This window comes from Gobio gobio, assembly GCF_949357685.1.
Source record: "Gobio gobio genome assembly, chromosome: 12".
NCBI classification, from domain to species: domain Eukaryota; kingdom Metazoa; phylum Chordata; class Actinopteri; order Cypriniformes; family Gobionidae; genus Gobio; species Gobio gobio.
The window spans coordinates 970,329-994,835 of NC_137105.1; the positions used below are offsets into that span (position 1 = coordinate 970,329).

At 42.7% G+C, this 24,507-nt stretch overlaps 3 protein-coding genes across 3 annotated transcripts; all 3 read left to right on the forward strand.

The window, feature by feature from the left end:
- Window positions 1-1,144: 1,144 nt before the first annotated feature.
- On the forward strand, window positions 1,145-6,228 carry LOC307135592 (zona pellucida sperm-binding protein 4-like; the record flags this gene model as incomplete). Its single annotated transcript, XM_079832167.1, has 9 exons — window positions 1,145-1,345; window positions 4,640-4,784; window positions 4,857-5,044; window positions 5,111-5,208; window positions 5,281-5,444; window positions 5,512-5,704; window positions 5,774-5,915; window positions 5,998-6,070; window positions 6,152-6,228. The coding sequence occupies 9 exons, from the start codon at window positions 1,145-1,147 to the stop codon at window positions 6,226-6,228; spliced, it is 1,281 nt and encodes a 426-aa protein (XP_079688293.1).
- Window positions 6,229-7,051: 823 nt separating this feature from the next.
- LOC307135593 (zona pellucida sperm-binding protein 4-like) lies at window positions 7,052-15,832 on the forward strand (the record flags this gene model as incomplete). Its single annotated transcript, XM_079832168.1, has 10 exons — window positions 7,052-7,093; window positions 10,344-10,488; window positions 10,561-10,748; window positions 10,815-10,912; window positions 10,985-11,148; window positions 11,216-11,408; window positions 11,478-11,619; window positions 11,702-11,774; window positions 14,927-15,168; window positions 15,644-15,832. 10 exons carry the CDS (start codon window positions 7,052-7,054, stop codon window positions 15,830-15,832), a joined length of 1,476 nt encoding a protein of 491 aa, XP_079688294.1.
- Window positions 15,833-17,864: 2,032 nt separating this feature from the next.
- Window positions 17,865-22,745, forward strand: LOC307135594 (zona pellucida sperm-binding protein 4-like; the record flags this gene model as incomplete). The annotated part of the gene is made up of 8 exons (XM_079832169.1): window positions 17,865-18,065; window positions 21,298-21,442; window positions 21,515-21,702; window positions 21,769-21,866; window positions 21,939-22,102; window positions 22,170-22,362; window positions 22,432-22,573; window positions 22,656-22,745. 8 exons carry the CDS (start codon window positions 17,865-17,867, stop codon window positions 22,743-22,745), a joined length of 1,221 nt encoding a protein of 406 aa, XP_079688295.1.
- Between the last annotated feature and the right edge of the window lie 1,762 nt (window positions 22,746-24,507).

The window sequence follows — 24,507 nt, forward strand, 5'->3', positions numbered from 1 at the left end:
TCCAATTGATATAACATTGGTCTCTAAACAAATAGCAAGAATTAGTAAGTGGGATGTTGTACACGATTCCACAGTAGGTAGTGACCATTATCCAATAGTCTGTGAAATAGGAGTGGGACCAATTCAGTTGGAGGAAATGGGTTTCCCTAGATGGAAATTAAAAAATGCTAATTGGGCACTTTATAATACGATATGTAGTATGAGGTTAGAAGGAATTAGTCAAATCAGATATGATAGTATAGATGATTTTAATGCAAACATAGTAGAAATCATGCATTCCACTGCAAAAGAAGTTATTGGTAAAGGAAATGGATTAAAACAACACAAGACAGTTCCCTGGTGGTCAGACGAATGCAATAAAGCAATTAAGACAAGAAATAGAGCTTTTAGGAAAGTTAAAGGATCCTTCTCTTTTAATGACCTAATAGAATACAAAAAGGCACAAGCAGAAGTTAGACGGACGATTAGAAAAGCTAAACAAAATTACTGGAAGCAATTTTGCAATAATATAGGGAGAGAAACGCATATTAGTCAAGTATGGGACATGATAAGAAGGATGGGAGGAATTAGGAGGGAGTATACATTGCCAGCTATTAAATATAATAACAAAATTATGATAACAAATAAAGATAAAGCGGAGGCTCTGGCAAAAACATTTGTAAAAGTTCATAGTTCTACAAATCTGACACCTGATGCAATGAAAGGTAGAGATGAAGTAATGAGAGAGCACTCTAACATCATAATGGAAAAGGAAGATTTTAATGGAACAGTAAATGATTTTTATTCTTTTTTTGAGCTGAAAAGAGCTTTGGTAGGAGCCAGAGAAACATCTCCTGGTAAGGATGAAATATGTTATAAAATGGTTGAAAACTTAAATCCTCAAGCGCAGTTGGTGATCCTGCAGCTATATAATAAGGTATGGGAGTTAGGGGTATTGCCGTCAGCATGGAAACACTCTGTTGTTATCCCAATTGGGAAACCAGGTAAAGATAAAGGTGAAACAACTAGTTATAGACCTATCGCACTAACATCTAATTTATGTAAAATAATGGAACGTATGGTCACTGACAGGTTAACTTACATATTAGAAAGTAGGAATTTGCTAATACCACAACAAAGTGGTTTCCGTAGAGGGAGGTCAACTATGGATCCGGTGATATGCTTGGAGGATGAAATCAGGAAGGCTCAGACTAAAAAGGAACTGGTAGCTGCTGTCTTCTTTGATGTGGAGAAGGCCTATGATATGTTGTGGAAAGAGGGTCTTCTGATTAAATTAGAATCCATGGGAATTGGGGGAAGAATGTTCAACTGGATTATGAATTTTCTGAAGGACAGGACTATAGAGGTAAGAGTTGGAGTATCTTACTCTAAAGTTTACTCTATAGAAAATGGGGTACCACAAGGAAGTGTATGTAGTCCTATTTTGTTTAATATCATGATTAATGAGGTTTTTTCAGAGGTTGATACTAGACTTGGGAGGTCTTTATATGCAGATGATGGGGCAATATGGGTAAGGGGTCGTAATGCAGCATTTGTTGGAAAAAAGCTACAGACAGCAGTCAACATTGTTGAGAATTGGGGAAATAGGTGGGGTTTTCGGTTTTCTGTGGACAAGACACAGGTTATTTGTTTTTCTAAGAAGTGTAATAATCCTGCAATACAAATTACTCTTTATGGGCAATCAATCAAGCAGGTTCAAAGTATAAGGTTTTTAGGTGTGTGGATGGACCATAAGTTGACATTTGGAGATCATATACAGAAAAATGTTACCAAGTGTAAGAAGGCAGTCAATGTTATGAGATGCCTGGTAGGAAGTGGTTGGGGTGCCAGTATGAACTCTCTTAAACATATTTATATTGCGTTAATTAGATCAACATTGGATTATGCATGCATTGCATTTAGTTCAGCTGCAAAATCTCATTTGCAAAGGCTTGACTTAATCCAAACACAAGCCCTCCGCCTATGTAGTGGTGCAATCAAGACTTCTTCAATCCCAGCTCTACAGGTGGAGGTTGGGGAGATGCCTTTATCTCTGAGACGTCTTCAGCTTGCCATGGTATATTGGGTAAACTTACAGGGGCATAAGCAGGGTCATCCAACTAAACCAGTGTTAAATTCATGTTGGGAGCATGGAAGAAAGCAATTTAATAGTTTTGGATGGGTGGGAAACGGACAAGCCGAGAAACTGGGACTAGTTAAATTAACTAACAGCTGTGCAGTGGCGTTACCTACTATTCCCCCTTGGATGTTTCCATTACCAGTTGTGGACCTTGAAATCGCAAATACATTAAAACAATGCAAGGAATATGGTGGGATGAACGATCTGGTAAAGCAATATCTAGCTCTCAATTATAATAATAGTATTCAAATATTTACAGATGGCTCAAAAGACCCAAATACAGGAAAGACGGGAGCTGCAGTATATATACCACACTTTCAGAAATCCATACTTAAAAGAACTTCAGATCATTTAGCAGTTTACACTGTGGAACTTTTAGCTATTTTACTAGCACTCACGTGGATAGAGGAGGTTGGACCTAATAAATATATTATCTGCTCAGACTCAATGGCATCATTAATAAGTATTGCAAACTGCAAATCTGTCTGTAGGCCTGACTTGATTTATGAAATCTTTCATAGTCTATATAGATTACAAAATCTTAATATTGTAGTGAGTTTTATGTGGGTCCCATCTCACGTTGAAATAGAGGGTAATGAAGCAGTTGATTGTTTGGCTAAAAAGACTCTTGAGTCAGATCTGCAATGGATAGTTCCATTGAGTAAAATGGAAGTGAAAAGTGTCATTAAATCAGGAATCAATGGGTTATGGCAAGAACAATGGGATAAGGAGATCAAAGGTCGTTTTTTATATAAAGTACAGAAACAAGTGACAACAAGGAGACAGGGTGGTTGGAATCGAAGGGGAGAAACAGTGATCACAAGGTTAAGAATTGGACATACAGGTCTCAATCATAATCTCAGTCGTTTAGGGAAACACGCAACGGGACTATGCATTAACTGTGACAAGAGAGAAACTGTAGAACATGTATTACTAGAGTGTGAAGCATACAACATGGAAAGAACTATACTATTAGAACAAGTCAAAGAATTAGGTTATACACAATTATCAGTAGAGGGTTTACTTTCTTTTTCTACATCAAAACCATCAGTATGGCCAGTTCTCATTAGGTACTTAAAAGAAACAGGTTTATTTGATAGAATTTAAAAACAACACTACAATTTTTTTTTTTATTTTTTTATTTTTATTAGCATATAAATCCGCATTGAAGCTCCACACCCCAAGCAGTTGGTGGCGGTAATGCACCAAATTGGTATGCCAACCGCCAATAACTTTAAAGAAGAAGAAGAAGAAGATCTCAACAGTGTGACTAGCTGTTGAACAATGGCAGGAAGTTGGTGTGCTGGTCAGTGGCTGGCACTTTGTGTGTGGTTTTGTGCTTTCTGTCATGCTGTTCCACAGTGGAATTATCCGGCCAAGAAGTCTCAAACTCTGATATTACAGCAAACTGACCAGCGGCTTCAACAACAAGCTAGTCAAAAGTTTTCTCCGCAGGTTCAACAAGCTAGTCAGCAGTCTCTTCCGTGGGGTCAACAGCAAGCTAGTCAGCAGTCTCTTCCGTGGGGTCAACAGCAAGCTAGTCAGCAGTCTCCTCCGTGGGGTCAACAGCAAGCTAGTCAGCAGTCTCCTCCGTGGGGTCAACAGCAAGCTAGTCAGCAGTCTCCTCCGTGGGGTCAACAGCAAGCTAGTCAGCAGTCTCCTCCGTGGGGTCAACAGCAAGCTAGTCAGCAGTCTCCTCCGTGGGGTCAACAGCAAGCTAGTCAGCAGTCTCCTCCGTGGGGTCAACAGCAAGCTAGTCAGCAGTCTCCTCCGTGGGGTCAACAGCAAGCTAGTCAGCAGTCTCCTCCGTGGGGTCAACAGCAAGCTAGTCAGCAGTCTCCTCCGTGGGGTCAACAGCAAGCTAGTCAGCAGGTTCAAGCTAGTCAGCAGTCTCCTCCGTGGGGTCAACAGCAAGCTAGTCAGCAGTCTCCTCCGTGGGGTCAACAGCAAGCTAGTCAGCAGTCTCTTCCGTGGGGTCAACAGCAAGCTAGTCAGCAGTCTCCTCCGTGGGGTCAACAGCAAGCTAGTCAGCAGGTTCAAGCTAGTCAGCAGTCTCTTCCGTGGGTTAAACCGCGAGCTAGTCAGCAGTTTCCTCAGAAGGTTCAACAAGCTAGTCAGCAGTTTCCTCAGAAGGTTCAACAAGCTAGTAAGCAGTTTCCTCAGAAGGTTCAACAAGCTAGTAAGCAGTTTCCTCAGAAGGTTCAACAAGCTAGTAAGCAGTTTCCTCAGAAAGTTCAACAAGCTAGTCAGCAGTTTCCTCAGAAGGTTCAACAAGCTAGTAAGCAGTTTCCTCAGAAGGTTCAACAAGCTAGTAAGCAGTTTCCTCAGAAGGTTCAACAAGCTAGTCAGCAGTTTCCTCAGAAGGTTCAACAAGCTAGTCAGCAGTTTCCTCAGAAGGTACAACAAGCTAGTCAGCAGTTTCCTCAGAAGGTTCAACAAGCTAGTCAACAGGTTCAACAAGCTAGTCAACAGTTTCATCAAGCTAGTCAACAGTTTCCTCAGCTGGTTCACACTAAGCAGCCAGTGGCACAGGCAGAGCCTCTTGACAAATGTGCTGTAGCGGATTATGAGCAGATCCAATGTGGTCCACCTGGAATCAGTGGTGCTGAGTGTGAAGCCATCAACTGCTGCTTTAACGGACAGCAGTGTTACTATGGGAAGGCAGGTAAGAGTGTCGAGTCAATGTAAAGGTGTTCATGTTCAACTGATCCTCAGCAATAACCTGCTCTCGTTCCAGTGACTGTCCAGTGTATAAGAGATGGTCAGTTTGTGGTAGTGGTGGCTAGAGATGTTACTCTGCCTCGCTTGAGCCTGGATTCAGTCCGTCTCCTGGGTGGAAGCGACCCACCTTGCAGTCCTGTGGGATCCACACCTTCCTTTGCTATATACCAGTTCCCTGTCACTGCCTGTGGCACGAGCATGATGGTGAGTAGCTGCTTGTGGTTCTGCATGGCTTAAAATGGACTGGATGCCAACAGTTACTATTTGCAGGAGGACAGTGGATATGTGGTGTATGAAAACAGAATGACCTCCTCGTATGAAGTGGGTGTTGGACCACTTGGTTCCATCACAAGGGACAGCCATTTTGAGTAGGTGCTCTTACGCTTTAGCATGAATGTTAATCCTTGGCAAATGCTAAAAGCTCACTGTTTGTTGTCCAGGCTTCTCTTCCAGTGTAGGTACTCTGCTACTGCTGTGGAGGCTCTGGTTGTGGAGGTCAACACTGTTCCTGCACCTCCACCAGTAGCTGCTCCTGGACCCCTCAGGGTGGAGCTTAGACTGGCGAATGGTCAATGTGTCACCAAAGGCTGTGCAGAAGGCAAGTGTGCATAAGTATATTCTAAACTCCAGGTTACAGCAGTTTCTGGTTGAACGCCGGTGTTCTTCCTCAGGGGACGAGGCGTACACGTCCTACTACAGTGGTGCTGATTATCCGGTCACAAAAGTCCTGCGGGAGCCTGTGTATGTTGAGGTGCGCATTTTGGAGAGGACCGACCCCAACATTGTCCTAATGCTGGGACGTTGCTGGGCGACATCAACCCCCAGTCCACTCAGTCTACCCCAATGGGACCTTCTGGTCGACGGGTGAGTAAGGCCAGTCTTTATCCATCTAGTGTGCTGTAAGGCATCTCTGACTGCCTCTTTGTCTTTCAGATGCCCTTACCAGGATGACCGTTACCTGACCACATTGGTGGCTGGATCTTCTGGTCTTCAGTTCCCAACCCACTACAAGCGCTTTGTTGTGAAGATGTTCACATTTGTGGATCCAGCATCACTGGCTCCTCTGCAGGAAACCGTATGCTCCGCAGCCTTACCTGAACCCTTAATATTAGTCTTATAGTGATTTCTGTGGCTTAACCCTTTTCCCTCTCTGTTAGATCTTCATCCACTGTAGTACAGCGGTGTGCCATCCCTCTTCTGGCTCCTGTGAGCAAAGCTGCGCTAGGAAAAGTGAGTGCTTGCTGTAAACTGACTTCAGGAACCATGAGAGTGGTATTTAAATGCCTAATGTTTCTACCCCTTCTCTTACAGGAAGAGACACGCATGTCAAGACCGTCTCTAGTGGACAAACTGTGGTGTCTAGTGGAGAAGTTACCCTGGTCATGTGAATTTGGTTGTTTTAATAAACTTCTTGAATCCACATTAGTCTTTGGCATTGATTTCTGACTGGAGTCAGCTCTTTCATGACTGTTCTCAGTTTGATTTATTGGGATTCACTACTAAACCAGTTCCATTAGCAAGGTTGTGCAGTCTAACTGAGGTGCTTAACTTGAACTAAACAAACCAAGCCTTTGAACTGAACTATTTGCAAAGCTCCAGTTGCTAACCTGGGCCCCTGTTCTTCATGGTGACTAATTAGGGGTTTAACTTGTCTGTTTGGGTCTTTAGGTATGACTGGACCTATAATTTAGTCCCTTAACTAATGTATCCCACCTGGGTTGTCTGAGGACCTATTTACACCTGGTACTAAAGCATTTAATCTGATCACACGTGGACCATGCTAAATACAAGTATAAACTGGGTCTAAATTGTTTTGAGCTGGGGGGGGTGGGGTTATTTTTAGAGACTTTAGGTCTGTGGCCAGTTGCATAAACCGCTTGAACTAGTACTAAAAGTTAGTCATCTAATTTCTTCTTCACTTTACCTAACTGTTTAAAGTCTGTTACATAAGTTAGATTAATCTAAATTTTATTGGTTAAATCTTAACTGCTAGTAGGTTAAACTAGTTAAGACCGAGTCTTAACATAGAGGCTAGGATTATGCAATTGACCCCTGATATTAAAATAAGAAACTGAGGGCAAGTGGACAGGCTGATTCAATTCACTTTTTCATGCCCTTTTCCCACTACTGTCTGTGGTGATTCAGATGTACATCATTGCTTGCATTGTATGATTGCCCACTACTGGTTGAATTGGAAAGTCCTAAGTACATATGAGTAGACTCGTCCCTTCTGTCATAATCAAGGAGTCGAGGGTCTGTCCATATAAACCTCCCTTGTCCACTTGTGGAACACTTCAAACTGGTGACAGGGATTACCCCGAGGGGAAGTGCTTGGGGAGGTTTGTGAGTGTGTTGCCAAATGTGGAACTACATACTACTCTATTTCTGTAGTAATGTGCAACCTCAGTGCTGCATTTGACACTGTCGATCACAACATACTTCTTGACAGGCTGGAAAACTGGGTTGGGCTTTCTGGGATGGTCCTTAAATGGTCCAGGACATACTTAGAAGGGAGAGGTTATTATGTGAGTATAGGTGACCATAAGTCTGAGTGGACATCCATGACATGCGGAGTCCCACAAGGGTCAATTCTTGTTCCACTCCTATTCCACCTGTACATGCTCCCACTGAGCCAAATAATGAGAGAGAACCAAATGGCTGACGACACCCAGATCTACTTAGGCCTATCACCTAATGACTACAGCCCCATTGACTCCCTGTGCAAATGCATTGATGAAGTTAACAACTGGATGTACCAAAACTTTCTTCAGTTAAACAAAGACAAAACTCAACTCATTGCATTTGGAAACAAAGATGAAGTTCTCAAGGTGAACGCATACCTTGAAGCTAGGGGTCAGACAACTAAAGATCAAGTCAGGAATCTGGGTGTGATTCTGGAGTCAGACCTGAGTTTCAGTAGTCATGTCAAAGCAATAACTAAATCAGCTTACTATCATATCAAGAATTAGATGCTTTGTTTCCAGGCAAGACTTGGAGAAACTTGTTCATGCTTTCATCTCCAGTAGGGTGGACTATTGTAATGGTCTTCTCACCGGCCTTCCCAAAAAGACCATTAGACAGCTGCAGCTCATACAGGACGCTGAGCAGAACCAGAACATATGACCATATCACACCAGTCCTCAGGTCTTTACACTGGCTTCCAGTTACATTTAGAATAGATTATAAAGTATTATTACTTGTATATAAATCACTCAATGACCTAGGACCTCAATACATTGCAGATATGCTGATTAAATACAAACCCAACAGATCACTCAGATCATCAGGATCAAGTCAGTTAGAAATACCAAGGGTTCACTCAAAGCAAGGAGATTCTGCTTTTAGCTCTTATGCCAGCCGCAGCTGAACCAGCTTCCTGAACAGATCTGATGTGCTCCAACAGCAGCCACTTTCAAATCCAGACTCAAAAGATGAGTACTCCCTCTGGTGCGAGGAAGACCCGTTTAGATCTGGTCTGACGGGTAAAACATCTAGAGAACGCCCTCAAGTTAGGCCAAGAAGATTTGTCTGTAAGTGTACGGTCTAAACGCACAGTTACCTGACAAATATTTTTAAAGTAAACCTGACTCTCCATTTTCTTCCACCCCAGATAGGGGTTTTCATCTTTATTTTTTATTTCTTTCCATTCCTATTATAACTGTTTTAATTCACTTACGAATATTTTCATTTCATTTCTGTGTAAAGCACTTTGAATTGCCACTGTGTATGAAATGTGCTATACAAAAAAACTTGCCTTGCCTTGCCTTGCCTTGACGGATAGATCTGTAGAGATAGCCCTGGGGGTTCAGTCCATGAAGATTTTTCTGTAAGGGTAATGTTTAAATGCACAGTTACCTGACAAATATTTTTTACGTAAACCTGACTCTCCATTTTCATCCACTTCAGATAGGGGTTATACTATATATAAATATTTTATTTTATTCACTACGAATATTTGAATTCTATTTCTGTGTAAAGCACTTAGAATTGCCACTGTGTTTGAAATGTGCTATACAAATAAACTTGCCTTGCCTTGCCTAATGCTAGTTACCATTTCAGCACGTCTACAAGCAAAGCTGAATGCACCAAACATCTACCCAAGGTACTTTGGGCAAGCTCCAGTAGCAAAACTGAGAATTAATCTTTTTATTTGTCTTCAACATGACAAATCTGACCAATTGGAATCAAGAAACATCACATGCATATAATCTTGAGAACCAATGGAATCTGCCAGTTGCATAAACTCTCACTCGTGCAAGTCTGGAGAATCATGACTGCTAATGAAGAGGGAGGGATTATCGTTAATTAGCCAAAATCTGTAGAGTACAAAAAGACCAAAGAGCAGCATCTCAACAGTGTGACTAGCTGTTGAACAATGGCAGGAAGTTGGTGTGCTGGTCAGTGGCTGGCACTTTGTGTGTGGTTTTGTGCTTTCTGTCATGCTGTTCCACAGTGGAATTATCCGGCCAAGAAGTCTCAAACTCTGATATTACAGCAAACTGACCAGCGGCTTCAACAACAAGCTAGTCAACAGTTTTCTCCGCAGGTTCAACAAGCTAGTCAGCAGTCTCTTCCGTGGGGTCAACAGCAAGCTAGTCAGCAGTCTCCTCCGTGGGGTCAACAGCAAGCTAGTCAGCAGTCTCCTCCGTGGGGTCAACAGCAAGCTAGTCAGCAGTCTCCTCCGTGGGGTCAACAGCAAGCTAGTCAGCAGTCTCCTCCGTGGGGTCAACAGCAAGCTAGTCAGCAGTCTCCTCCGTGGGGTCAACAGCAAGCTAGTCAGCAGTCTCCTCCGTGGGGTCAACAGCAAGCTAGTCAGCAGTCTCCTCCGTGGGGTCAACAGCAAGCTAGTCAGCAGGTTCAAGCTAGTCAGCAGTCTCCTCCGTGGGGTCAACAGCAAGCTAGTCAGCAGTCTCCTCCGTGGGGTCAACAGCAAGCTAGTCAGCAGTCTCTTCCGTGGGGTCAACAGCAAGCTAGTCAGCAGTCTCCTCCGTGGGGTCAACAGCAAGCTAGTCAGCAGGTTCAAGCTAGTCAGCAGTCTCTTCCGTGGGTTAAACCGCGAGCTAGTCAGCAGTTTCCTCAGAAGGTTCAACAAGCTAGTCAGCAGTTTCCTCAGAAGGTTCAACAAGCTAGTAAGCAGTTTCCTCAGAAGGTTCAACAAGCTAGTAAGCAGTTTCCTCAGAAGGTTCAACAAGCTAGTAAGCAGTTTCCTCAGAAAGTTCAACAAGCTAGTCAGCAGTTTCCTCAGAAGGTTCAACAAGCTAGTAAGCAGTTTCCTCAGAAGGTTCAACAAGCTAGTAAGCAGTTTCCTCAGAAGGTTCAACAAGCTAGTCAGCAGTTTCCTCAGAAGGTTCAACAAGCTAGTCAGCAGTTTCCTCAGAAGGTACAACAAGCTAGTCAGCAGTTTCCTCAGAAGGTTCAACAAGCTAGTCAACAGGTTCAACAAGCTAGTCAACAGTTTCATCAAGCTAGTCAACAGTTTCCTCAGCTGGTTCACACTAAGCAGCCAGTGGCACAGGCAGAGCCTCTTGACAAATGTGCTGTAGCGGATTATGAGCAGATCCAATGTGGTCCACCTGGAATCAGTGGTGCTGAGTGTGAAGCCATCAACTGCTGCTTTAACGGACAGCAGTGTTACTATGGGAAGGCAGGTAAGAGTGTCGAGTCAATGTAAAGGTGTTCATGTTCAACTGATCCTCAGCAATAACCTGCTCTCGTTCCAGTGACTGTCCAGTGTATAAGAGATGGTCAGTTTGTGGTAGTGGTGGCTAGAGATGTTACTCTGCCTCGCTTGAGCCTGGATTCAGTCCGTCTCCTGGGTGGAAGCGACCCACCTTGCAGTCCTGTGGGATCCACACCTTCCTTTGCTATATACCAGTTCCCTGTCACTGCCTGTGGCACGAGCATGATGGTGAGTAGCTGCTTGTGGTTCTGCATGGCTTAAAATGGACTGGATGCCAACAGTTACTATTTGCAGGAGGACAGTGGATATGTGGTGTATGAAAACAGAATGACCTCCTCGTATGAAGTGGGTGTTGGACCACTTGGTTCCATCACAAGGGACAGCCATTTTGAGTAGGTGCTCTTACGCTTTAGCATGAATGTTAATCCTTGGCAAATGCTAAAAGCTCACTGTTTGTTGTCCAGGCTTCTCTTCCAGTGTAGGTACTCTGCTACTGCTGTGGAGGCTCTGGTTGTGGAGGTCAACACTGTTCCTGCACCTCCACCAGTAGCTGCTCCTGGACCCCTCAGGGTGGAGCTTAGACTGGCGAATGGTCAATGTGTCACCAAAGGCTGTGCAGAAGGCAAGTGTGCATAAGTATATTCTAAACTCCAGGTTACAGCAGTTTCTGGTTGAACGCCGGTGTTCTTCCTCAGGGGACGAGGCGTACACGTCCTACTACAGTGGTGCTGATTATCCGGTCACAAAAGTCCTGCGGGAGCCTGTGTATGTTGAGGTGCGCATTTTGGAGAGGACCGACCCCAACATTGTCCTAATGCTGGGACGTTGCTGGGCGACATCAACCCCCAGTCCACTCAGTCTACCCCAATGGGACCTTCTGGTCGACGGGTGAGTAAGGCCAGTCTTTATCCATCTAGTGTGCTGTAAGGCATCTCTGACTGCCTCTTTGTCTTTCAGATGCCCTTACCAGGATGACCGTTACCTGACCACATTGGTGGCTGGATCTTCTGGTCTTCAGTTCCCAACCCACTACAAGCGCTTTGTTGTGAAGATGTTCACATTTGTGGATCCAGCATCACTGGCTCCTCTGCAGGAAACCGTATGCTCCGCAGCCTTACCTGAACCCTTAATATTAGTCTTATAGTGATTTCTGTGGCTTAACCCTTTTCCCTCTCTGTTAGATCTTCATCCACTGTAGTACAGCGGTGTGCCATCCCTCTTCTGGCTCCTGTGAGCAAAGCTGCGCTAGGAAAAGTGAGTGCTTGCTGTAAACTGACTTCAGGAACCATGAGAGTGGTATTTAAATGCCTAATGTTTCTACCCCTTCTCTTACAGGAAGAGACACGCATGTCAAGACCGTCTCTAGTGGACAAACTGTGGTGTCTAGTGGAGAAGTTACCCTGGTCATGTGAATTTGGTTGTTTTAATAAACTTCTTGAATCCACATTAGTCTTTGGCATTGATTTCTGACTGGAGTCAGCTCTTTCATGACTGTTCTCAGTTTGATTTATTGGGATTCACTACTAAACCAGTTCCATTAGCAAGGTTGTGCAGTCTAACTGAGGTGCTTAACTTGAACTAAACAAACCAAGCCTTTGAACTGAACTATTTGCAAAGCTCCAGTTGCTAACCTGGGCCCCTGTTCTTCATGGTGACTAATTAGGGGTTTAACTTGTCTGTTTGGGTCTTTAGGTATGACTGGACCTATAATTTAGTCCCTTAACTAATGTATCCCACCTGGGTTGTCTGAGGACCTATTTACACCTGGTACTAAAGCATTTAATCTGATCACACGTGGACCATGCTAAATACAAGTATAAACTGGGTCTAAATTGTTTTGAGCTGGGGGGGGTGGGGTTATTTTTAGAGACTTTAGGTCTGTGGCCAGTTGCATAAACCGCTTGAACTAGTACTAAAAGTTAGTCATCTAATTTCTTCTTCACTTTACCTAACTGTTTAAAGTCTGTTACATAAGTTAGATTAATCTAAATTTTATTGGTTAAATCTTAACTGCTAGTAGGTTAAACTAGTTAAGACCGAGTCTTAACATAGAGGCTAGGATTATGCAATTGACCCCTGATATTAAAATAAGAAACTGAGGGCAAGTGGACAGGCTGATTCAATTCACTTTTTCATGCCCTTTTCCCACTACTGTCTGTGGTGATTCAGATGTACATCATTGCTTGCATTGTATGATTGCCCACTACTGGTTGAATTGGAAAGTCCTAAGTACATATGAGTAGACTCGTCCCTTCTGTCATAATCAAGGAGTCGAGGGTCTGTCCATATAAACCTCCCTTGTCCACTTGTGGAACACTTCAAACTGGTGACAGGGATTACCCCGAGGGGAAGTGCTTGGGGAGGTTTGTGAGTGTGTTGCCAAATGTGGAACTACATACTACTCTATTTCTGTAGTAATGTGCAACCTCAGTGCTGCATTTGACACTGTCGATCACAACATACTTCTTGACAGGCTGGAAAACTGGGTTGGGCTTTCTGGGATGGTCCTTAAATGGTCCAGGACATACTTAGAAGGGAGAGGTTATTATGTGAGTATAGGTGACCATAAGTCTGAGTGGACATCCATGACATGCGGAGTCCCACAAGGGTCAATTCTTGTTCCACTCCTATTCCACCTGTACATGCTCCCACTGAGCCAAATAATGAGAGAGAACCAAATGGCTGACGACACCCAGATCTACTTAGGCCTATCACCTAATGACTACAGCCCCATTGACTCCCTGTGCAAATGCATTGATGAAGTTAACAACTGGATGTACCAAAACTTTCTTCAGTTAAACAAAGACAAAACTCAACTCATTGCATTTGGAAACAAAGATGAAGTTCTCAAGGTGAACGCATACCTTGAAGCTAGGGGTCAGACAACTAAAGATCAAGTCAGGAATCTGGGTGTGATTCTGGAGTCAGACCTGAGTTTCAGTAGTCATGTCAAAGCAATAACTAAATCAGCTTACTATCATATCAAGAATTAGATGCTTTGTTTCCAGGCAAGACTTGGAGAAACTTGTTCATGCTTTCATCTCCAGTAGGGTGGACTATTGTAATGGTCTTCTCACCGGCCTTCCCAAAAAGACCATTAGACAGCTGCAGCTCATACAGGACGCTGAGCAGAACCAGAACATATGACCATATCACACCAGTCCTCAGGTCTTTACACTGGCTTCCAGTTACATTTAGAATAGATTATAAAGTATTATTACTTGTATATAAATCACTCAATGACCTAGGACCTCAATACATTGCAGATATGCTGATTAAATACAAACCCAACAGATCACTCAGATCATCAGGATCAAGTCAGTTAGAAATACCAAGGGTTCACTCAAAGCAAGGAGATTCTGCTTTTAGCTCTTATGCCAGCCGCAGCTGAACCAGCTTCCTGAACAGATCTGATGTGCTCCAACAGCAGCCACTTTCAAATCCAGACTCAAAAGATGAGTACTCCCTCTGGTGCGAGGAAGACCCGTTTAGATCTGGTCTGACGGGTAAAACATCTAGAGAACGCCCTCAAGTTAGGCCAAGAAGATTTGTCTGTAAGTGTACGGTCTAAACGCACAGTTACCTGACAAATATTTTTAAAGTAAACCTGACTCTCCATTTTCTTCCACCCCAGATAGGGGTTTTCATCTTTATTTTTTATTTCTTTCCATTCCTATTATAACTGTTTTAATTCACTTACGAATATTTTCATTTCATTTCTGTGTAAAGCACTTTGAATTGCCACTGTGTATGAAATGTGCTATACAAAAAAACTTGCCTTGCCTTGCCTTGCCTTGACGGATAGATCTGTAGAGATAGCCCTGGGGGTTCAGTCCATGAAGATTTTTCTGTAAGGGTAATGTTTAAATGCACAGTTACCTGACAAATATTTTTTACGTAAACCTGACTCTCCATTTTCATCCACTTCAGATAGGGGTTATACTATATATAAATATTTTATTTTATTCACTACGAATATTTGAATTCTATTTCTGTGTAAAGCACTTAGAATTGCCACTGTGTTTGAAATGTGCTATACAAATAAACTTGCCTTGCCTTGCCTAATGCTAGTTACCATTTCAGCACGTCTACAAGCAAAGCTGAATGCACCAAACATCTACCCAAGGTACTTTGGGCAAGCTCCAGTAGCAAAACTGAGAATTAATCTTTTTATTTGTCTTCAACATGACAAATCTGACCAATTGGAATCAAGAAACATCACATGCATATAATCTTGAGAACCAATGGAATCTGCCAGTTGCATAAACTCTCACTCGTGCAAGTCTGGAGAATCATGACTGCTAATGAAGAGGGAGGGATTATCGTTAATTAGCCAAAATCTGTAGAGTACAAAAAGACCAAAGAGCAGCATCTCAACAGTGTGACTAGCTGTTGAACAATGGCAGGAAGTGGAGTGGAGAAGGGGTGTGGAGCAGAGATGGCAGGAAGTAACGTAGGAGTGGGAGGTGAGGTGGAGATGGGAGAAGAAAATGCTGGAGAAACTAACAGTGGAGAATGGTATACAATAGTACGAAATTTCAAAAGGAAAAAGAAAAATAAAAACCTTAATGATGATAATCGTTGGGATTCGGATGTGGAGAGTATAGTCAGTAAAGTTTCATCTCAAAATAGAGGGGAAGAGTTTAAGGTAAAACTTCAGTTTGATTCTCCTGGTTCTGTTAACCCATTGAAACTGACGAAAGCCTTACATGACAAAGTAGGTACTGTGAATGTTAAACCACTTAGAGATGGTAGCTTGATGATTACCTGTTCTGACGCCAAACAGAGAGATGATATGATTAAAATGACAACTTTGGCAGGAAAGGAAGTTAAATGTTTTGTTTGGGGACAAAAGAAAACAGTGCAAGGAGTAATTACAGGGATTTCAACAGATTTAACATCTGAAGAAATCTTGGAGAATGTATCAGGAGCTAAAGTAGTGAAGGCTAGGAGATTGATGTATTTCAAGAATGGAACAAAACAGGAGAGCTTATCTATACTATTGCAATTTCAAGAGGAAGTGCTCCCAAGAAGAGTTAAAGTAGGATTCATGAGTTTTCAGGTACGAACATATGTTCCGCCTCCCCTAAGGTGTTTTAAATGCCAACGATATGGTCATGTAGCAGCGGTGTGTAGAGGCAAACAGAGGTGTGGTAAATGTGGAGGAGAAGATCATGAATATGGCAAATGTAACAAAGGTACAAAAAACAAATGCTGCAATTGTGGGGGCGAACATAGTGCTGCGTATAAAGGATGTGAGGCGCATAAACGAGCGGCGGAAGTACAGAGAATCAGAGTTGAAGGAAAGTTGACGTATGCTGAAGCCATTAAAGTAACTAATGCAAAAAGAAGTGAGATAATATCACCAATAACGAGAGTGGCTGAACAGAGACAGGATCAGAATCCTAACAGGACAAGAAGAGATGATAGCCCTACAGCAACCAAACCAGGTATTGGAGTGGATAGTGTTGTGTTTGTAGCATTTCTGGCAGAAGTAGTCAATTGTTCAGCTCAAACACAAAGCAGAACAGAGAGGATTAAAATTATCATAAAGGCAGCACAAAAATACCTTAATTTGGGGGAAATAACAGTAGATGCAATAAATGAAACACTCATAGCAGGGACACAGGAAATTCAGTCATCATGTGGAGAATCGTAATGGTTATTGTAATTCTGCAATGGAATGCTCGGAGTCTTTGTTCTAACGGGCAGGAATTTAAAAAGTATATTGAAGAAAGGAGTGAGAAACCAAACGTTATTTGCGTACAAGAAACATGGCTTAGGCCTCACTTAGATTTTATACTACATGGATATGTGGCTGTACGTAGGGACAGGGAAAGTGGTACTGGAGGAGGTGTAGCTATGTTTGTTCAACAGGGAATAGGATATAGGATTATAAATGTAAGTAAAGATTCTGAGGCGATTGTAGTTGAAGTATGGATAGGAAAAACGAACATATGGATAGTGAACTATTATAATCCATGTGGGAAACTAAGTAAAGAAACTTTAGAAAAGATAATTGGTGAAGAATCACATAAGACCGTTTGGTGTGGGGATTTTAATGCTCATAGCACACTTTGGGGTGGTACACACACTGATTATAATGGAGGTGTGGTGGAAGAATTTATAGAGGAGCAAGATCTAGTTTGTTTGAATGATGGAAGAGCAACTAGAGTAGATGTAGCAAGAGGGTTAGAATCTCCAATTGATATAACATTGGTCTCTAAACAAATAGCAAGAATTAGTAAGTGGGATGTTGTACACGATTCCACAGTAGGTAGTGACCATTATCCAATAGTCTGTGAAATAGGAGTGGGACCAATTCAGTTGGAGGAAATGGGTTTCCCTAGATGGAAATTAAAAAATGCTAATTGGGCACTTTATAATACGATATGTAGTATGAGGTTAGAAGGAATTAGTCAAATCAGATATGATAGTATAGATGATTTTAATGCAAACATAGTAGAAATCATGCATTCCACTGCAAAAGAAGTTATTGGTAAAGGAAATGGATTAAAACAACACAAGACAGTTCCCTGGTGGTCAGACGAATGCAATAAAGCAATTAAGACAAGAAATAGAGCTTTTAGGAAAGTTAAAGGATCCTTCTCTTTTAATGACCTAATAGAATACAAAAAGGCACAAGCAGAAGTTAGACGGACGATTAGAAAAGCTAAACAAAATTACTGGAAGCAATTTTGCAATAATATAGGGAGAGAAACGCATATTAGTCAAGTATGGGACATGATAAGAAGGATGGGAGGAATTAGGAGGGAGTATACATTGCCAGCTATTAAATATAATAACAAAATTATGATAACAAATAAAGATAAAGCGGAGGCTCTGGCAAAAACATTTGTAAAAGTTCATAGTTCTACAAATCTGACACCTGATGCAATGAAAGGTAGAGATGAAGTAATGAGAGAGCACTCTAACATCATAATGGAAAAGGAAGATTTTAATGGAACAGTAAATGATTTTTATTCTTTTTTTGAGCTGAAAAGAGCTTTGGTAGGAGCCAGAGAAACATCTCCTGGTAAGGATGAAATATGTTATAAAATGGTTGAAAACTTAAATCCTCAAGCGCAGTTGGTGATCCTGCAGCTATATAATAAGGTATGGGAGTTAGGGGTATTGCCGTCAGCATGGAAACACTCTGTTGTTATCCCAATTGGGAAACCAGGTAAAGATAAAGGTGAAACAACTAGTTATAGACCTATCGCACTAACATCTAATTTATGTAAAATAATGGAACGTATGGTCACTGACAGGTTAACTTACATATTAGAAAGTAGGAATTTGCTAATACCACAACAAAGTGGTTTCCGTAGAGGGAGGTCAACTATGGATCCGGTGATATGCTTGGAGGATGAAATCAGGAAGGCTCAGACTAAAAAGGAACTGGTAGCTGCTGTCTTCTTTGATGTGGAGAAGGCCTATGATATGTTGTGGAAAGAGGGTCTTCTGATTAAATTAGAATCCATGGGAATTGGGGGAAGAATGTTCAACTGGATTATGAATTTTCTGAAGGACAGGACTATAGAGGTAAGAGTTGGAGTATCTTACTCTAAAGTTTACTCTATAGAAAATGGGGTACCACAAGGAAGTGTATGTAGTCCTATTTTGTTTAATATCATGATTAATGAGGTTTTTTCAGAGGTTGATACTAGACTTGGGAGGTCTTTATATGCAGATGATGGGGCAATATGGGTAAGGGGTCGTAATGCAGCATTTGTTGGAAAAAAGCTACAGACAGCAGTCAACATTGTTGAGAATTGGGGAAATAGGTGGGGTTTTCGGTTTTCTGTGGACAAGACACAGGTTATTTGTTTTTCTAAGAAGTGTAATAATCCTGCAATACAAATTACTCTTTATGGGCAATCAATCAAGCAGGTTCAAAGTATAAGGTTTTTAGGTGTGTGGATGGACCATAAGTTGACATTTGGAGATCATATACAGAAAAATGTTACCAAGTGTAAGAAGGCAGTCAATGTTATGAGATGCCTGGTAGGAAGTGGTTGGGGTGCCAGTATGAACTCTCTTAAACATATTTATATTGCGTTAATTAGATCAACATTGGATTATGCATGCATTGCATTTAGTTCAGCTGCAAAATCTCATTTGCAAAGGCTTGACTTAATCCAAACACAAGCCCTCCGCCTATGTAGTGGTGCAATCAAGACTTCTTCAATCCCAGCTCTACAGGTGGAGGTTGGGGAGATGCCTTTATCTCTGAGACGTCTTCAGCTTGCCATGGTATATTGGGTAAACTTACAGGGGCATAAGCAGGGTCATCCAACTAAACCAGTGTTAAATTCATGTTGGGAGCATGGAAGAAAGCAATTTAATAGTTTTGGATGGGTGGGAAACGGACAAGCCGAGAAACTGGGACTAGTTAAATTAACTAACAGCTGTGCAGTGGCGTTACCTACTATTCCCCCTTGGATGTTTCCATTACCAGTTGTGGACCTTGAAATCGCAAATACATTAAAACAATGCAAGGAATATGGTGGGATGAACGATCTGGTAAAGCAATATCTAGCTCTCAATTATAATAATAGTATTCAAATATTTACAGATGGCTCAAAAGACCCAAATACAGGAAAGACGGGAGCTGCAGTATATATACCACACTTTCAGAAATCCATACTTAAAAGAACTTCAGATCATTTAGCAGTTTACACTGTGGAACTTTTAGCTATTTTACTAGCACTCACGTGGATAGAGGAGGTTGGACCTAATAAATATATTATCTGCTCAGACTCAATGGCATCATTAATAAGTATTGCAAACTGCAAATCTGTCTGTAGGCCTGACTTGATTTATGAAATCTTTCATAGTCTATATAGATTACAAAATCTTAATATTGTAGTGAGTTTTATGTGGGTCCCATCTCACGTTGAAATAGAGGGTAATGAAGCAGTTGATTGTTTGGCTAAAAAGACTCTTGAGTCAGATCTGCAATGGATAGTTCCATTGAGTAAAATGGAAGTGAAAAGTGTCATTAAATCAGGAATCAATGGGTTATGGCAAGAACAATGGGATAAGGAGATCAAAGGTCGTTTTTTTTATATAAAGTACAGAAACAAGTGACAACAAGGAGACAGGGTGGTTGGAATCGAAGGGGAGAAACAGTGATCACAAGGTTAAGAATTGGACATACAGGTCTCAATCATAATCTCAGTCGTTTAGGGAAACACGCAACGGGACTATGCATTAACTGTGACAAGAGAGAAACTGTAGAACATGTATTACTAGAGTGTGAAGCATACAACATGGAAAGAACTATACTATTAGAACAAGTCAAAGAATTAGGTTATACACAATTATCAGTAGAGGGTTTACTTTCTTTTTCTACATCAAAACCATCAGTATGGCCAGTTCTCATTAGGTACTTAAAAGAAACAGGTTTATTTGATAGAATTTAAAAACAACACTACAATTTTTTTTTTTTTTTTTTTTTATTTTTATTAGCATATAAATCCGCATTGAAGCTCCACACCCCAAGCAGTTGGTGGCGGTAATGCACCAAATTGGTATGCCAACCGCCAATAACTTTAAAGAAGAAGAAGAAGAAGAAGATCTCAACAGTGTGACTAGCTGTTGAACAATGGCAGGAAGTTGGTGTGCTGGTCAGTGGCTGGCACTTTGTGTGTGGTTTTGTGCTTTCTGTCATGCTGTTCCACAGTGGAATTATCCGGCCAAGAAGTCTCAAACTCTGATATTACAGCAAACTGACCAGCGGCTTCAACAACAAGCTAGTCAACAGTTTTCTCCGCAGGTTCAACAAGCTAGTCAGCAGTCTCTTCCGTGGGGTCAACAGCAAGCTAGTCAGCAGTCTCCTCCGTGGGGTCAACAGCAAGCTAGTCAGCAGTCTCCTCCGTGGGGTCAACAGCAAGCTAGTCAGCAGTCTCCTCCGTGGGGTCAACAGCAAGCTAGTCAGCAGTCTCCTCCGTGGGGTCAACAGCAAGCTAGTCAGCAGTCTCCTCCGTGGGGTCAACAGCAAGCTAGTCAGCAGTCTCCTCCGTGGGGTCAACAGCAAGCTAGTCAGCAGTCTCCTCCGTGGGGTCAACAGCAAGCTAGTCAGCAGTCTCCTCCGTGGGGTCAACAGCAAGCTAGTCAGCAGTCTCCTCCGTGGGGTCAACAGCAAGCTAGTCAGCAGGTTCAAGCTAGTCAGCAGTCTCCTCCGTGGGGTCAACAGCAAGCTAGTCAGCAGTCTCCTCCGTGGGGTCAACAGCAAGCTAGTCAGCAGTCTCTTCCGTGGGGTCAACAGCAAGCTAGTCAGCAGTCTCCTCCGTGGGGTCAACAGCAAGCTAGTCAGCAGGTTCAAGCTAGTCAGCAGTCTCTTCCGTGGGTTAAACCGCGAGCTAGTCAGCAGTTTCCTCAGAAGGTTCAACAAGCTAGTCAGCAGTTTCCTCAGAAGGTTCAACAAGCTAGTAAGCAGTTTCCTCAGAAGGTTCAACAAGCTAGTAAGCAGTTTCCTCAGAAAGTTCAACAAGCTAGTCAGCAGTTTCCTCAGAAGGTTCAACAAGCTAGTAAGCAGTTTCCTCAGAAGGTTCAACAAGCTAGTAAGCAGTTTCCTCAGAAGGTTCAACAAGCTAGTCAGCAGTTTCCTCAGAAGGTTCAACAAGCTAGTCAGCAGTTTCCTCAGAAGGTACAACAAGCTAGTCAGCAGTTTCCTCAGAAGGTTCAACAAGCTAGTCAACAGGTTCAACAAGCTAGTCAACAGTTTCATCAAGCTAGTCAACAGTTTCCTCAGCTGGTTCACACTAAGCAGCCAGTGGCACAGGCAGAGCCTCTTGACAAATGTGCTGTAGCGGATTATGAGCAGATCCAATGTGGTCCACCTGGAATCAGTGGTGCTGAGTGTGAAGCCATCAACTGCTGCTTTAACGGACAGCAGTGTTACTATGGGAAGGCAGGTAAGAGTGTCGAGTCAATGTAAAGGTGTTCATGTTCAACTGATCCTCAGCAATAACCTGCTCTCGTTCCAGTGACTGTCCAGTGTATAAGAGATGGTCAGTTTGTGGTAGTGGTGGCTAGAGATGTTACTCTGCCTCGCTTGAGCCTGGATTCAGTCCGTCTCCTGGGTGGAAGCGACCCACCTTGCAGTCCTGTGGGATCCACACCTTCCTTTGCTATATACCAGTTCCCTGTCACTGCCTGTGGCACGAGCATGATGGTGAGTAGCTGCTTGTGGTTCTGCATGGCTTAAAATGGACTGGATGCCAACAGTTACTATTTGCAGGAGGACAGTGGATATGTGGTGTATGAAAACAGAATGACCTCCTCGTATGAAGTGGGTGTTGGACCACTTGGTTCCATCACAAGGGACAGCCATTTTGAGTAGGTGCTCTTACGCTTTAGCATGAATGTTAATCCTTGGCAAATGCTAAAAGCTCACTGTTTGTTGTCCAGGCTTCTCTTCCAGTGTAGGTACTCTGCTACTGCTGTGGAGGCTCTGGTTGTGGAGGTCAACACTGTTCCTGCACCTCCACCAGTAGCTGCTCCTGGACCCCTCAGGGTGGAGCTTAGACTGGCGAATGGTCAATGTGTCACCAAAGGCTGTGCAGAAGGCAAGTGTGCATAAGTATATTCTAAACTCCAGGTTACAGCAGTTTCTGGTTGAACGCCGGTGTTCTTCCTCAGGGGACGAGGCGTACACGTCCTACTACAGTGGTGCTGATTATCCGGTCACAAAAGTCCTGCGGGAGCCTGTGTATGTTGAGGTGCGCATTTTGGAGAGGACCGACCCCAACATTGTCCTAATGCTGGGACGTTGCTGGGCGACATCAACCCCCAGTCCACTCAGTCTACCCCAATGGGACCTTCTGGTCGACGGGTGAGTAAGGCCAGTCTTTATCCATCTAGTGTGCTGTAAGGCATCTCTGACTGCCTCTTTGTCTTTCAGATGCCCTTACCAGGATGACCGTTACCTGACCACATTGGTGGCTGGATCTTCTGGTCTTCAGTTCCCAACCCACTACAAGCGCTTTGTTGTGAAGATGTTCACATTTGTGGATCCAGCATCACTGGCTCCTCTGCAGGAAACCGTATGCTCCGCAGCCTTACCTGAACCCTTAATATTAGTCTTATAGTGATTTCTGTGGCTTAACCCTTTTCCCTCTCTGTTAGATCTTCATCCACTGTAGTACAGCGGTGTGCCATCCCTCTTCTGGCTCCTGTGAGCAAAGCTGCGCTAGGAAAAGTGAGTGCTTGCTGTAAACTGACTTCAGGAACCATGAGAGTGGTATTTAAATGCCTAATGTTTCTACCCCTTCTCTTACAGGAAGAGACACGCATGTCAAGACCGTCTCTAGTGGACAAACTGTGGTGTCTAGTGGAGAAGTTACCCTGGTCATGTGAATTTGGTTGTTTTAATAAACTTCTTGAATCCACATTAGTCTTTGGCATTGATTTCTGACTGGAGTCAGCTCTTTCATGACTGTTCTCAGTTTGATTTATTGGGATTCACTACTAAACCAGTTCCATTAGCAAGGTTGTGCAGTCTAACTGAGGTGCTTAACTTGAACTAAACAAACCAAGCCTTTGAACTGAACTATTTGCAAAGCTCCAGTTGCTAACCTGGGCCCCTGTTCTTCATGGTGACTAATTAGGGGTTTAACTTGTCTGTTTGGGTCTTTAGGTATGACTGGACCTATAATTTAGTCCCTTAACTAATGTATCCCACCTGGGTTGTCTGAGGACCTATTTACACCTGGTACTAAAGCATTTAATCTGATCACACGTGGACCATGCTAAATACAAGTATAAACTGGGTCTAAATTGTTTTGAGCTGGGGGGGGTGGGGTTATTTTTAGAGACTTTAGGTCTGTGGCCAGTTGCATAAACCGCTTGAACTAGTACTAAAAGTTAGTCATCTAATTTCTTCTTCACTTTACCTAACTGTTTAAAGTCTGTTACATAAGTTAGATTAATCTAAATTTTATTGGTTAAATCTTAACTGCTAGTAGGTTAAACTAGTTAAGACCGAGTCTTAACATAGAGGCTAGGATTATGCAATTGACCCCTGATATTAAAATAAGAAACTGAGGGCAAGTGGACAGGCTGATTCAATTCACTTTTTCATGCCCTTTTCCCACTACTGTCTGTGGTGATTCAGATGTACATCATTGCTTGCATTGTATGATTGCCCACTACTGGTTGAATTGGAAAGTCCTAAGTACATATGAGTAGACTCGTCCCTTCTGTCATAATCAAGGAGTCGAGGGTCTGTCCATATAAACCTCCCTTGTCCACTTGTGGAACACTTCAAACTGGTGACAGGGATTACCCCGAGGGGAAGTGCTTGGGGAGGTTTGTGAGTGTGTTGCCAAATGTGGAACTACATACTACTCTATTTCTGTAGTAATGTGCAACCTCAGTGCTGCATTTGACACTGTCGATCACAACATACTTCTTGACAGGCTGGAAAACTGGGTTGGGCTTTCTGGGATGGTCCTTAAATGGTCCAGGACATACTTAGAAGGGAGAGGTTATTATGTGAGTATAGGTGACCATAAGTCTGAGTGGACATCCATGACATGCGGAGTCCCACAAGGGTCAATTCTTGTTCCACTCCTATTCCACCTGTACATGCTCCCACTGAGCCAAATAATGAGAGAGAACCAAATGGCTGACGACACCCAGATCTACTTAGGCCTATCACCTAATGACTACAGCCCCATTGACTCCCTGTGCAAATGCATTGATGAAGTTAACAACTGGATGTACCAAAACTTTCTTCAGTTAAACAAAGACAAAACTCAACTCATTGCATTTGGAAACAAAGATGAAGTTCTCAAGGTGAACGCATACCTTGAAGCTAGGGGTCAGACAACTAAAGATCAAGTCAGGAATCTGGGTGTGATTCTGGAGTCAGACCTGAGTTTCAGTAGTCATGTCAAAGCAATAACTAAATCAGCTTACTATCATATCAAGAATTAGATGCTTTGTTTCCAGGCAAGACTTGGAGAAACTTGTTCAT